General features: G+C 41.9%; 1 protein-coding gene and 1 long non-coding RNA gene across 2 annotated transcripts; one reads left to right on the forward strand and one right to left on the reverse strand.

The window, feature by feature from the left end:
• On the forward strand, nt 1-10,758 carry ltb4r2b (leukotriene B4 receptor 2b). The gene is made up of 5 exons (XM_083653498.1): nt 1-136; nt 2,864-3,452; nt 5,550-5,750; nt 5,847-5,890; nt 8,959-10,758. Exons 2-5 carry the CDS (start codon nt 2,883-2,885, stop codon nt 9,227-9,229), a joined length of 1,086 nt encoding a protein of 361 aa, XP_083509624.1. The 5' UTR covers nt 1-136; nt 2,864-2,882; the 3' UTR covers nt 9,230-10,758.
• A 475-nt stretch (nt 10,759-11,233) lies between these two features.
• Nucleotides 11,234-12,512, reverse strand: LOC310792119. Its single transcript, XR_014553481.1, has 3 exons — nt 12,403-12,512; nt 11,759-11,786; nt 11,234-11,589 (listed from the first exon to the last, which is right to left on the reverse strand). It is a non-coding gene; the product is annotated as an uncharacterized lncRNA (long non-coding RNA).
• Nucleotides 12,513-12,968: the final 456 nt, after the last annotated feature.

Below are 12,968 nucleotides of genomic sequence, written 5' to 3' on the forward strand. Positions count from 1 at the left end.
GAGCAGTAGACCGCTGTAGACTGCTGTGCTGTGTGTTAGAGAGACAATACGATTAATACCAGAGAGGACAGAGACACATCAGAGACACAGAGGCTTCTTCACACTCCAGGACTTCACTGGAATACGCCTTGACAAGGTGGGTCAACCCATTTTCATTTGGTGTATTTTTCCCCATGATTTTGACTGTTGCTCACATTTTCTCTCAAATATTTCCATCCGCCTCCTTTCCAGAGCTCCTATATACACTCTTTTCCATTTTTAAATTCAATGCTTTTTCAATATTGAGGATTTTTTTTTACATGACTTTTTTGTTTTATATGTCTCACGACTCACATGCTAATAATATTACTCGTACTTACTGGGAAACTTACTGGTATACACACAGTTTGCAGTGTGGTTATGATTTTTCAGACTTCATAGTCGTGATTTTTTTGTTTGTTATTCCTACTTTGTTAATGTTCATGTTTTTGTGATGGCTTGTCTTTCACTAAACTAGTTTTTCCTCAATGTGTCTCGAATTGTCATTCTGGAGATACAATGTTTTCACGTGACAGCGGCAATGTGTGACTTAGCCTCTGCTGTCTGTGGCTGTTTCTTACCATAGTGACGTAAGTCTGACTTGATAGACATGTTTACCCATTCACTCTCATAGAAAAACCATCGTGGAAAATAAACAGCCAGGCTTAAGTGGGAGCGGATAAAGGGAATTAGAGGAAATAAGGATTTAATGTTGTTTCCTTACATGGGAAAATGTGGTTTGGTGGACGTGATGTACGCAACAAACCACTTTCATGGTGAATGACCCAATTGGCCCAATGTACAGTATCTGTGCCCCTTATGTTTATAATTCTTATCCTGTCCTCAAAAGCGGCTTTAAAGGTCAAAACTCAGAGACCTTCACAGTCCATGGTTGTCCTAGTTTCTGTATGCAAGTGAGGAAGAGACAAGCTGGGGAGGACAAGTGTGGGCAGGAGAAAAATCTGAGTTGTGAATGAAATGAAATACATTTTTTTAAATGTCTTGACGGAGCACTGGTAATATTTGGCGTGTTTTAGCATGCTGAGTGCTGTTTCCAATTGGCTGGAGGGCCTGATGTGAATACTTAGAGGGCTGCGTCAGGGCGGCGGCCGTCATCCAGCCCTATAAACACATTGTGTATCAAGAGGGAACAAAGGTTTTCGTATGTTTATTTCCAATTATTGGCATAATCTTTCCCCCCAGACTAATGGTATCTTTGATTCTGACCTGTCGGTGTGCTCAGAAATCCGGCAATCAAGACCCCAACTTCTCTACGATCTGAATAGCATTTGAAGATTCAAGATTCAAGTTTATTAGGTGTCCCAGAAGGGCAAACTGATTTGCAGCGAGCGTAAAAACACAGAGACATAAAACACATGGTATCACATAAGAAACATTAAAAAACAAACACAAAGCAGCAGTTTAAAATGCACAGCAGTTCAAAGTGCAAGTAAAACAAGCATTTTCTGTAATTTACCTTTAAGCAAAAGGGTACAGCATCTGCAAGACAGGTAAACCTAATTAGCATATATTTTTTAACTGCATAGCCCAAGTATCTTTTTATACACAAGTTGATGATTTAAATGAACTTTTCCTTCTATAACATTCTTCCTCCTCTCATCTGTCTTACAAACTGAGATGTAAAGATAAGTCTTGTTTTCCTGTCAACGGAAAGAGCAGTGAGTAACACAAGATAGTCCACATCACACAGACATGTAGTAGACATGTAAGACAGTCCACATCACACAGACATGTAGCAGACATGTTTAACCAAAAGAAGTCCATGATGTTATTGAGGTAGATTGCTAAGGCCAGGATGAAAAGCAAATATTTTGAGGAAGCTCATGGCTTCACGGCTAGTGTGTGTGACACAGAGCTATGTCAAATCAGATCCTGTGTATTCATCAGATCCTGTGTATTCATGAAATATACAGTAAAAGTTAAACTTTTTGAAAGAGTGAGGAAAAGGGTGTATATACAGCATCTGCAAGACAGGTAAACCTAATTATCATATATTTTTTAACGGCATAAGTACCGTATCTTTTTTTCATACAAGTTAATGATTTAAATGAACATTCCTTCTATAATGTTCTTCCTCCTCTCATCTGTCTTACAAACTGAGATATAGAGGCATACCTATGCAGGTATATAGTTGCATTGGGGCTTGCAACAGTTTAGGGCCCACACGCACGGCCCCTCCTCTTTGTCTCACCACTATTGCATCATACAGATCTATGATACTGACTACACTATACACGCAGCCACTACGCTTAAACAGTTAAAGGTCTTTGCACACAGAGTCTGTTTTTTTGTATGCATTTTTTTGCCCGTCATCATCCGGAAATAAATCATTACGCGTAGAAACCTTGCAGACTGAGTCCGATGCGTTTTATTGTTATGTTCATCGTAGTGTTAATTTTTGTCTGCTATTTTTTTTTATTTAGTCTTAGTTTTAGTCCCGTGTCAAATGTCCTTGTTAGTTTTTATCATATTTAGTCTTCTATTCGCAATGCCAGACAAAATTTCGTCCTCTCCTGTATCCACATTACAACATGACAGGTGACAGGTAGGAATTTCAAAAAGTTGAATTTGTGTGTTTAACTTTCTTTTATTTGATTAATAAAGTCTGATTCGTAATGACAACCTCTTGAAAGTGGAATTTAATGGAGTTGTTTCCTGTCATTCCAATTCAATTGCAGTTCTCTTTCCTTAGAGCTGGGTGAGATTCCAGTTCCATTTAATTTGAATCTATTCTCATTTCAATTCATGAATGGCCCCAACCCGGATGTGTAACATGGAGGTTCCGTGTTCAGTTCCATTAACTTTGTTTCTCTCTCTTCCCCAGAATCTAAGCTCATTCGAGCATGAACAACGTAAGTGGTCCTTCCGTTGGCAACCACACAATCGAGGACCCCAGCGTCGTGAGCAATGACTTCACCACGGTCCTGGGTGCCCTCATCCTCGGCTTGGTCTTCTTGCTGGGCGTCCCCGGCAACCTCTTCATCGTCTGGAGCATCCTGGCTCGTGCTCGCCGGCGCTCCGTCACCACCCTCCTCATCCTCAACTTGGCGTGCGCCGACAGCTTCCTCATGGCACTGACCATCTTCTTTGTGGTCTACCTGGCCAAGCAGTCGTGGGTGTTTGGTAGTTTCTTGTGCAAAGGATTGTTCTACCTCTGTAACGCCAACATGTACGCCTCCATCTTCCTGATCACGCTGATGAGCTTGCACAGGCTGGTGGCCGTGGTGTGGCCGAAGAAGGTGTACTCGCTGGCCAGCAGGAAGATCGTGAGGCGGGTGATCCTAGGCATGTGGCCCTTGGTGTTGCTCATCTCCATCCCTTCCCTGGTGTTCCGAGAAGTGAGAGTGGACGACACAGATAAGACAAATAAGACCAGAGCTGTGTGCGCCCCCGAGCACAACCTCCCTCGAGAGGTAAGTCAAATTTCATATCAGTGACCGAAATGATCATGGTCATCAGGGGGTCATCCCAATGTTCCCATGCAGGGTTCAATGTTGCCCAGATTTATATGGCATCGAATGGGAACATGACAAAGGGTTCAATGTTCCCCAGGGTCTAAATATGTGTTCTCACAGTGTTTAATGTTGCCAGGGTTCAATGTTCCCCAGCTTATCTGAAATAATAAAGTTGAAGTCGTTGAAGTGTCTGTCTGTGGATCGATTGGGCTGAAAATGTGGTCATGGGTAGGTTGTACGGTCGTAGGAAACACCTGTAAAATCCTGTAAAATCCTGAAAAGCACCTCCCCAGGTCGAATAAAGTTGAAAATATTGCTTTATGCCTACTTACGGTAACCCAGGCAACGCCGGGGGCATTGCTAACACATAAACAAGCGCTTGAACCTTTGAGCCCACGGCACAGTGGTGTGCTGCCACTCCCCTCCTTGCCCCCATTATGTGACCAGCCTCGTTCCATCTCCTCCTCTCTCTCTCTCCCTCCTGCTCCTGGATTTCCTGCTAACACCTTCTCTTTTGGTTCAATGGGCCTTTTTCACAGCCGCCATTTTGTGTCTAAAAGGCAGGGTAAACACGGGTGCAACAAAAACATTAACGAGGGCACCAGCACTGGAGCACAAAATGGATTGGAAGTTGGAAACCCTCATTAATGTTTTGGTTGCACCTATGTTTACCCTGCCTTTTAGACACAAAACGGCTGCTGTGAAAAAGGCCCTTCTCCGAAGCAGGGGCACCTGGAGTTAATTGGCCCCTGACCTTAAATGGGACTGGGAGGGCAGAGTGGCAGAGCTCATACACACCTCACAGCAGCGCCTGGGGAGGAACTGAACTCTGGGAACATTGAACTCTGGGAACACTGAGCTCGGGGAACATTGGACCTCGGAACATTGATACGCAAAAAGTACTGATACACTATAACACTAACTGAAAGCTGAAGTTTTTTATTGAAAACTCAGAACCAAGAAGTATTGATACACCCACTGAAATCATTCACCAATGCTGTATGCCTGCATCTGGGAGACTGTTGTTAACTTGGTTGAGTGTAGTCTAATCATGGTAACAGGGTAATCACGCTAACACGGTTTTAATGATCATTCAAATTTGAAAAAGTAATATTAACCGTCAGGAATTTTTATCACTAACCGGTAATCGTTTCATCCCTGGGTGTGAGAAGCTCAGCTGTAGAAAACTTGGGTGCTTTGAATGGATGTAATCAACTTCTCGTCCATTTTGCACTTGCCAGGTGAAACTGTTATTCATGACACCAAATCACATAAGCAGTGAAACAAAGAAGTGCCAAAATTCGATTGGCTGTTGACTTTTCTCAGCCAATAAGCTTGTGGACCGTCTGAGGAAGAGTGTTTTTCCCCTTGAAAGTATAGTTCCTATTAAATGGATTAGAATAAGGTGTTAAAGGAACACTCCGCCAATTTTCATCCAGCTTTGTATTATTACAAAATAGTAGTATATCCGAAAACTGTAACCCGTTTTGCAGGTATTAATTTAGTTTGACAGTTATTGAGAGTTGATTTGAGTTAAGTGATGTCATTTGTGATGAATGACATCACTGGTGAAATGAAAAATGACTTTTTCATCTCTTTTGCTTATTCAAACTATCACAATGTACACCTACATTTGACAATTTATGCCAAAAGAAATGATTTTTTATTGTATTTTAATATAAGAAAACTTTACTTTTACTCCTGAACAGAACATCTTTAGTGCTGACCTCATCAGGAGACAATACGTAAAGATCTCAGCCATTAAAACCATCACAGATGTTTGAACACAAGAATTAAGGGAAAGAGGGAACTTGGAAAATCAGATAACGCTCACCAAATTATCATTGAAATGTTATAAATGCATTGATTACATTATCTGTAACATGTTAACTGTTCATGAGGTGACGCTCTGTCTCTGCACCAAGAATAAAATTTCCCTGATGCCATCGACTCTTGCTCAATCTTGTTTAGACAGATCCCGTCATGTCCATATTATTCACCATGCAGTCATACTATGATCACACCTGTCTGTCTGATCTTCTTTCCTGCGTGTAGGTGAGGTTCCAGTACGCCTTTGAGACAGTGGTAGGATTCATACTTCCTTATGCCATCATTGTGACCAGCTACGTGCTTATTCTGAGACGCCTGAGGCAGACCAAGTTCAAACGAAAGGTCCGCAGCGAGAAACTCATCCTGGCTATTGTGGTGATCTTCGGCTTATTCTGGCTGCCCTATCATGTTATCAACATGGTACAGGTATGTGAATGGACGTTCACTGTATCATAAAAAAAACATACATCTGATTTTAGAAGTAATTTGAATGAATACTGAGTATGTTTTGTTCTGTCCAAGGTGGCGGCTGAGTGGTACATTCATGGTTCACCGATGGGAAAAAAGTGAGTAGTAAACAACCTGACTAACTCAGTCTGGTCTTGTCTTGTTTTTTGTTTTGTTTTTTCTATTTTTTTGCTTTTCACCCCTTTCAAACAACATTTTATTAATATGTCAACATGTGATACTACTCACATGGAGTTGCACAAACCAAACCAGCAATCGTTCCCGAGTTGTCGGAAAGTTGGAAATGATGTCTTCCTGCTACGAAAAATGCAGTGGAATGGGAACGGCCCTTCAAGTTCAAAGTCCAAGTAGATAACTCAAATCTGAGGTTCCTGAGATGCAGTTAAAGTATCTGATGTCACGACAACATGGCTGCATAGCACTGTAAACGCTACGCTACATTAATTTGACCTTCTTCTATAGCAGGAGGTGTTATACATGTTATAAACCCCTCTAAAAAAGTTCGGAAATTTGTGTTTGGTCGATCATATCTCTGTTACTGTATCCTCAGCATTGCATGTTATCGTATTGGAAAATCTGCTCATTTCCTGTGGCAATGAGGCCACATTTGTCTGGATCATACATTTGTGGGATGAGCAGCACAGCTCTTTATGTGCATTGGTCCCAAGTGGAATGTGGGAAATATCCCTGCCTTGCCAACATGTCTTGTTTGTTCCTTGTTACTGGTACATAGTTCAATCATCCAATCCCCCAAACAACTCAGAACAATATAGTAAAAACCAACAGGAGAATACACTGTTTTGACATTGGACGGGAAATTTCACACATTTCACATACTCAGCTGTGCTGCTCATCCTACAAATGCATGATCCATACAAATGGCCAAATGGGGCTTCAAAAGGGAAACGAACAGGCGTTCCAATGCGCTAAGATACAATGCTGAGGATACAATAACAGATTTCCAAACTAATATTTGAAGGCTTTATTTCAGAGAGACTAGGTTCAATGCTCAAACTAAACGTTTAATCACATGCTGGAAACTTGTGTGTAAGATCCACGGTGAAACTCCTCCCATCCATAAAGTTAGGCCTACATTTGTGGATGGATGTAGGAATTAGGAGGTTGGTGATAGTGGGGTGGAGGAGAAGGGATGAAGGTTAGTACAGCGGCTGCAATGACAGCATAGTTCTGTGAGTAGCACAACAGCAGTATTTATAACGGTGTAATAGCTCCCTGAAAAAGAGAGGGCACGTGACGACTAACTATGATTGCTTCTCTGGAAAGGGACGGAATGTTTTTGGGTCAAACGAAAGCATGAAATGAAACTAAGAAGCATGAAGACTATAGTCTGTAACGCAAGTTTCTACGTGACTGATAGTACATGGAGGTCACGTGGAGGCTGGGTTTACCCAGGCTAGGTGGATTTAGGTCAGTGATGTCACACACACAAGGAGGCATTGTGACAAGACTGATCAGTGATGTCATAGGGGGGCACACACACACACACACACACACACACACACTGATGATGTCATCAGTGATATCATAATGGGGCACACACACACAAGGAGGATCAGTGACATCACTTATGCAATAACATTTAGTGAGCAACACACACACACCCGCACGTGCCAATAGGGCAGGCGAGGCCACGCAGGGAGAAAATGGCAAACAGACAACTAGTAGCGTACAACTATTATATTTAAGCAATATATCACGAGAGCAAGTGTGTTGTGGTGAATATATCCCGCTGATAAACTGTTACCCCACGAGGCCGCAGGCCGAGTGGGATAACAGTTTATCAGCGGGATATATTCCACAACACACGCTGCTCGAGTGCTATATTGCTTTTATAAAACGGTTTCCAAGTATGATAATATAATAATAATAATAATACTATAAGTCCGACTCCGACTGGCATGTCATTCTGATAGAGTCAGTTGAAACACTACTGTAAGGCGGGACCGCAAGAACATGCGGGTGATTTGATTGGATCGTTCTGGAGACTGAAGTTGACATTGGCCAATCCTGGCGCTTGCTGAGTAGCTGAGAGCTTTCTGAAAACCGCGACAGGCAGCTCCAGCGCAGCATTGCATTCTCAGCGCTTGCTGAGAAGCTGAATGCTTTCTGCAAACCCCGACACCAACTAACGTTACGGGGTTAAATGCGGGGTTAACAGCCTTTCTTTTGCAAAGAAGACATTAGCCCGCATCTATTCTTGTACAAAACATCATTTTCTGCGAAGTATTAGTAAAGTTATAAGCGAAGATCGATTCACAAGGATCTGACAGCTGTCTCCGCCATTTTTTTTTCTACGTTGTCATTTGAGGTAAGCCTTATTATTACTCTCTTAGTAAGAGAGTTGCCATGGCAACCAATAACCCATGGCCATGGGTTATTGAACTCGGTTACTGGAATTATACAATGGCTGTGAACCAATCAGATTGCTTGATTTGAGAGAGCCGTTTTATAAATAACTATTATATAGTTGGTATAACGTTTAGACATCTAGGTTTTTCCATTTGATGTAATGATGCAGCTATACAAAATATATGTTCAGTCAGTTTTACCCAATTTCAATGAGGAAGGCTACCTATCAGGGGTGTCAAACTCAATTTCATCCCGGGCCACATCAGCATTATAGTTGCCCTCAAAGGGTAAATGTACAGTAATATGATATAAATGTATCCTTTATGTTATAATCTATATATAAAATTGAGCATGTGGGCGATGTTTGTTTCAAGTTCTGTGTTCGGCCACAGCTATGCCATTTTACGTGCAAAACCGGGCTGAAACATTCAGGGTGCGTAAAGGGTTACCTGTGCGGGTGACCTGACAGAGCCTGATTTTTTAATTAGGCTAATTAGCTAATGATGTGATGTCATCGGTGATGATGTCAAAAGTTCTGTCATAAGGGCGAAAAACATGCAAACACACACACAAGGAGGCATTGTGACATGACTAGGAGTATCATCAAAGTATAAAATATGTCAGTTTCTGTTGCCAGCAGGTGGTGCTATGAATATCTCCAGGACCACATTTTGCAATGATGACACACAGACAAAGGTGAAAACAATAACCAGCCACAGGCTGTCCTGGCTGGTAATGAGTTCAGTCATGTGTGGGCAGTTGTTGACCAAGATGTCCTCTCGTCATCTCTCCACAGACTGGATAACATCTGGAGGTCCAGTCGAGCGGTGACCTCGGCTCTGGCCTTCATCAGCAGCTGTGCCAACCCCGTCCTCTACACCTTTGCTGGGAAGTCCTACATCAAGCAGAACGGCTTGGCCTTCATGGCCCGGCTGTTTGAGGGCACGTCGATGGACCAAGTGGGGACCAAAAAGAGTCGCTACGTGGGCAAAGAGACCAGCGTGGGACTCAGAGATGTAGAGTCCACGACTAGCAACGGAGCTAACGCTGTACAAAACGCAAGATGAGCTTCCTGACAACTCGGAAGATGCGTGAAATTACACGTGGAAGCCTGTAGAGACGTTGGCCAAAGAGGCGTTAAACAGAACACAGGTTTAGAGCAGAGTGCTAAACTAGTTTGCTTTGTAAATAAAATGTCCCCATTGTAAAAGTGCCATTCTACTGTATGTAAAGTTACTTACTACTTTTAAGCTTTTTAAATTATTTATTACTTAAAAGTTATAAAAACTAACCAAATGTTCATCATATAGGCAGTAAGGCACCATAAGCACATGTGTATGTATACAGCTATTGGGGTGTATACCACTGTATTGTGACACTTTAACAACAAAGCTTGTGTTTTAGCAGCATAAATTGACCATAGTTTTCACGGGAAACTCAATTGTCATTACTGTCTAGAAAGAGGGCGTTTTGTTTAAATCTCTGCAACTTAATTCTTAATGCCAACCAGAACGTAGCCTACAATGTGTTCCTCGCTGTGCTTGAGTAGTCTAGCTGTGTTCATCCACAGCTAAAATCCCCCTGAGATGTGCCAAGAAATCTGGAAATTGCTCAGAAACCCATTATTGCCAAGAAACCTAGGAAAGCTATACATCCCCTGAATGTCCTAGGTCTCTAGTTTGTGGTTGTTCGAGGCTGTGATGATCCTAGAGGTCACAATAGGTCATTTTATACAGTGAGGTCAAGTTGTGAAAAACGGTCTCACTACAATGCTACTATGGGGACTAAGTTACATCATCACACATGAATACAATTGGACTCATTGAATTCACGAGCCTCAGTCGTACTCATGAAATTCCAAGACTGTTTAGGGACCCCAAATGTGCAGAACTATTCAAATAGTATAGGAAGAATCAGCGTGATGTCACTTGCCACCCAGAAATGCGAAACCCCGCGGCAGTTATTAGTACGAGTTGTGCCAAACAAACGTTAACATCTCAAACACAATACATCACACCGCTTATATTTTGACATTTTGAGTGAGAGAAGTAGCTCAAGAGTTTGATGTATAATGTCGTGTTAAAGTTGTGAGAACTGTCGCAGTTTTTAAAATGTAAACAAAGTCAGCCAGCTAGAGTCAGACACTCAAGCCTCCCAAAGCTCACGCTCCATAGGGTTCCATTGCCGTTGCCACCCAGTGAGGCAGTTTGTTTACCAAAATGCTGCTCGGCTGATCCCTCGTATAGGTGAAAATAACATTTATACTGCATGCAAAAAACTGCATGGGATTAGCATAAAGTGGGCATGTCTCGTATACTCGTTCAGATATCAATGTGAGAGCTCGAGGGACCCCTTTGAAAATGCCTATGCTAGTTGACATGGGGGAGTAGGAGATTTATTCAAGGGTTGTTGTAGCGATACATTTCAAACCACTAGGGGGGACGTGCCCCCCTGCAAGATCTGCCTGCAGACATACTGTACTTTGTCTCTAATGAATGTTTGCCGTTGTATGTTCTCAAAGGTGATCAGCAAGATTATTTTTTTTATCTGTTATGATGCAATGATGAACACTGACTTTTATAAAATAAAAGTGACAAAGGAATTTGGTATAAGCACAATTTCTTTCGAGTTGGCACATTCACCTTGACTTCATTGCAGCTACTGTATAATTTCACATAGGCTGCTCATATTCATTACTAAGAAATATGTTTTTTAGAGATGAAAAATTCACTGAAATAGCTTTGTGCATTTAGTCTCTATAAGATCAACCTTTAGCATTAAACACATTTCCCTGTTGACAAATTGCACTTCCTCACCCAAAATATTTCCCTTGGAAAAACAGTAGTCACATGCAGACCCATTTCCTCTCCGAACTATCCACTTTCCCACCATGCTTTGTGTCACATCTAGATGAAATGTATTGCCCAAACTCATTACAGGTTTACATATGCAACCCCGATCAGTGATCATCAGATTTACCCCCCACCGGTAAAGTCTACTGCCTCCACTGATGTAACATGCAAGTACCAAGTTGATTAAAGAGACGATCAAGTTCATCAGAATGAGTTTTATTGGTCAAGTAAGTTAGCACATACAAGAAACTGTTCACTTCAATAGGTCACATTAAAACTCAAAGACGACATTAGGAAAGTAGATTTGAAATCTAGGTCAGTGGTTCTCAACTTTTACACACACCAAGTTCACCTCGGAAATGACCATCATATGAAAGTATGGGCGTATGAGTGGGAGGGAGCCCCGCGTGTGTGGTACCCCTACCACAGGCTGAGACCCACTGATCTAGGTGATGGACTGTTTTCAAACACCAAAAAACTACACAGTAAACACGTAAATAATTTACTCAACTTTAAGAACTTGCAACTGTAAAAAATAAATAATCCAGCGCCGATTCATGCAGCATTTCCAATACCTATAAGGGCAAAAAAGAAAAATAATTCACTACCCACACCAACAACTGTATTCAGTCTCACATGGTTTCCAGTCAGTCCACACATGTACACAAAATCAACAACTTCAGGTGAAACACAGCAGCTCATCACAAAGTATCACAGGGCATGAACATGAGGCTGTAGCCTTACCTCGTTGTGCTCAATCAGTCCTTCACTCCTGCAGACAGAAAAGCAACATTTTAGTCTTACTTGCATAAAAATGCGATGCTTCATACACCCGATTATAACTAACGGTGTTCTGCACGGTCAAACCAGTCAGCGCAGTAAAAGGCTATAATCATGAGGTTCAGGTGAAACACGGACTGCAAATCATCATTTCAGGTTTGACTGATACAGAACCGACTGCTGCTCTGACTTGACTGCCTCTTCTGATGATAGTAGCAACGTGCACCTGCTGCAAGGCTTCGAGAAAGAGTGGAAAACTACGACACTAGGATATGTGTAGGTGGTAGGCCTACTGCCATTGTGCCCATATCACAAGATCAGAAGTGTGAGAGTAAAGGACTTCTAACGTTTAGTGTTGCTTGATATTTGTTCAACATCCTTACCCCATATAATCATTCGTCACAGTTTAATTTTAGTTGGGATTTATTTGCTAAATAAAACGCCACTTGGCTCATTAGCTTTCAACCATGAGGTCGGCTCAATGCTACTGAAGCTAGCTATGTCTGAGGAAAAACGTTTAAAAACGCTACAAATAGGCACATCCAAATATTAATGGATAAACTACTAACACGGATAATGAACTTTGATGAAAAATACGACAGACATACCATGTCGGACAAGGCGGGTACTCGTGCCGCACCAGAAACCCGAAGCAAGCCGCTCTGACCGCTACAACATGAGGAAAAGGACCGCTAATGAAGCTGCGGCCCCATTTATCTCTTTATCAAAACCACGTGTTTGTTGTCATGTCAGCACGTCACACAAAACACGCAGCTCGCTTCCGGGTCTGGCACACCAAGGGTCCCACTCACAATGAAAAAGTGCTTAAAAAATATACATCATAGCGTTAATCACATTGAAAAACCACACTGTATTTAGCCTATCATGCAGCCCGAATTATATGCCATGAATAAAGGAATAATAAATTGTAAAATTAACAATTCACATTCCCAAAATCCCACGAATTCCCAGTGAAAAAAATCCCTATGTGAAAACGAGAACCCCTGGTTATAGCGTACACGTGATTAGAACCACTTTTAAAAGTGTTATCTTCAACAGATAACCTCTGCTTTATTTAACCAACGTTTGGCGGAACAGACCTTCTATACCGAAGGTTCCGCTTTACCCGAAGGTCGGAGTTATTTTGCAGAAGGACTGGTTACACAAAATAACC

Source organism: Poromitra crassiceps (assembly GCF_964638095.1).
Source record: "Poromitra crassiceps genome assembly, chromosome: 17".
Taxonomy (NCBI): Eukaryota; Metazoa; Chordata; class Actinopteri; order Beryciformes; family Melamphaidae; genus Poromitra; species Poromitra crassiceps.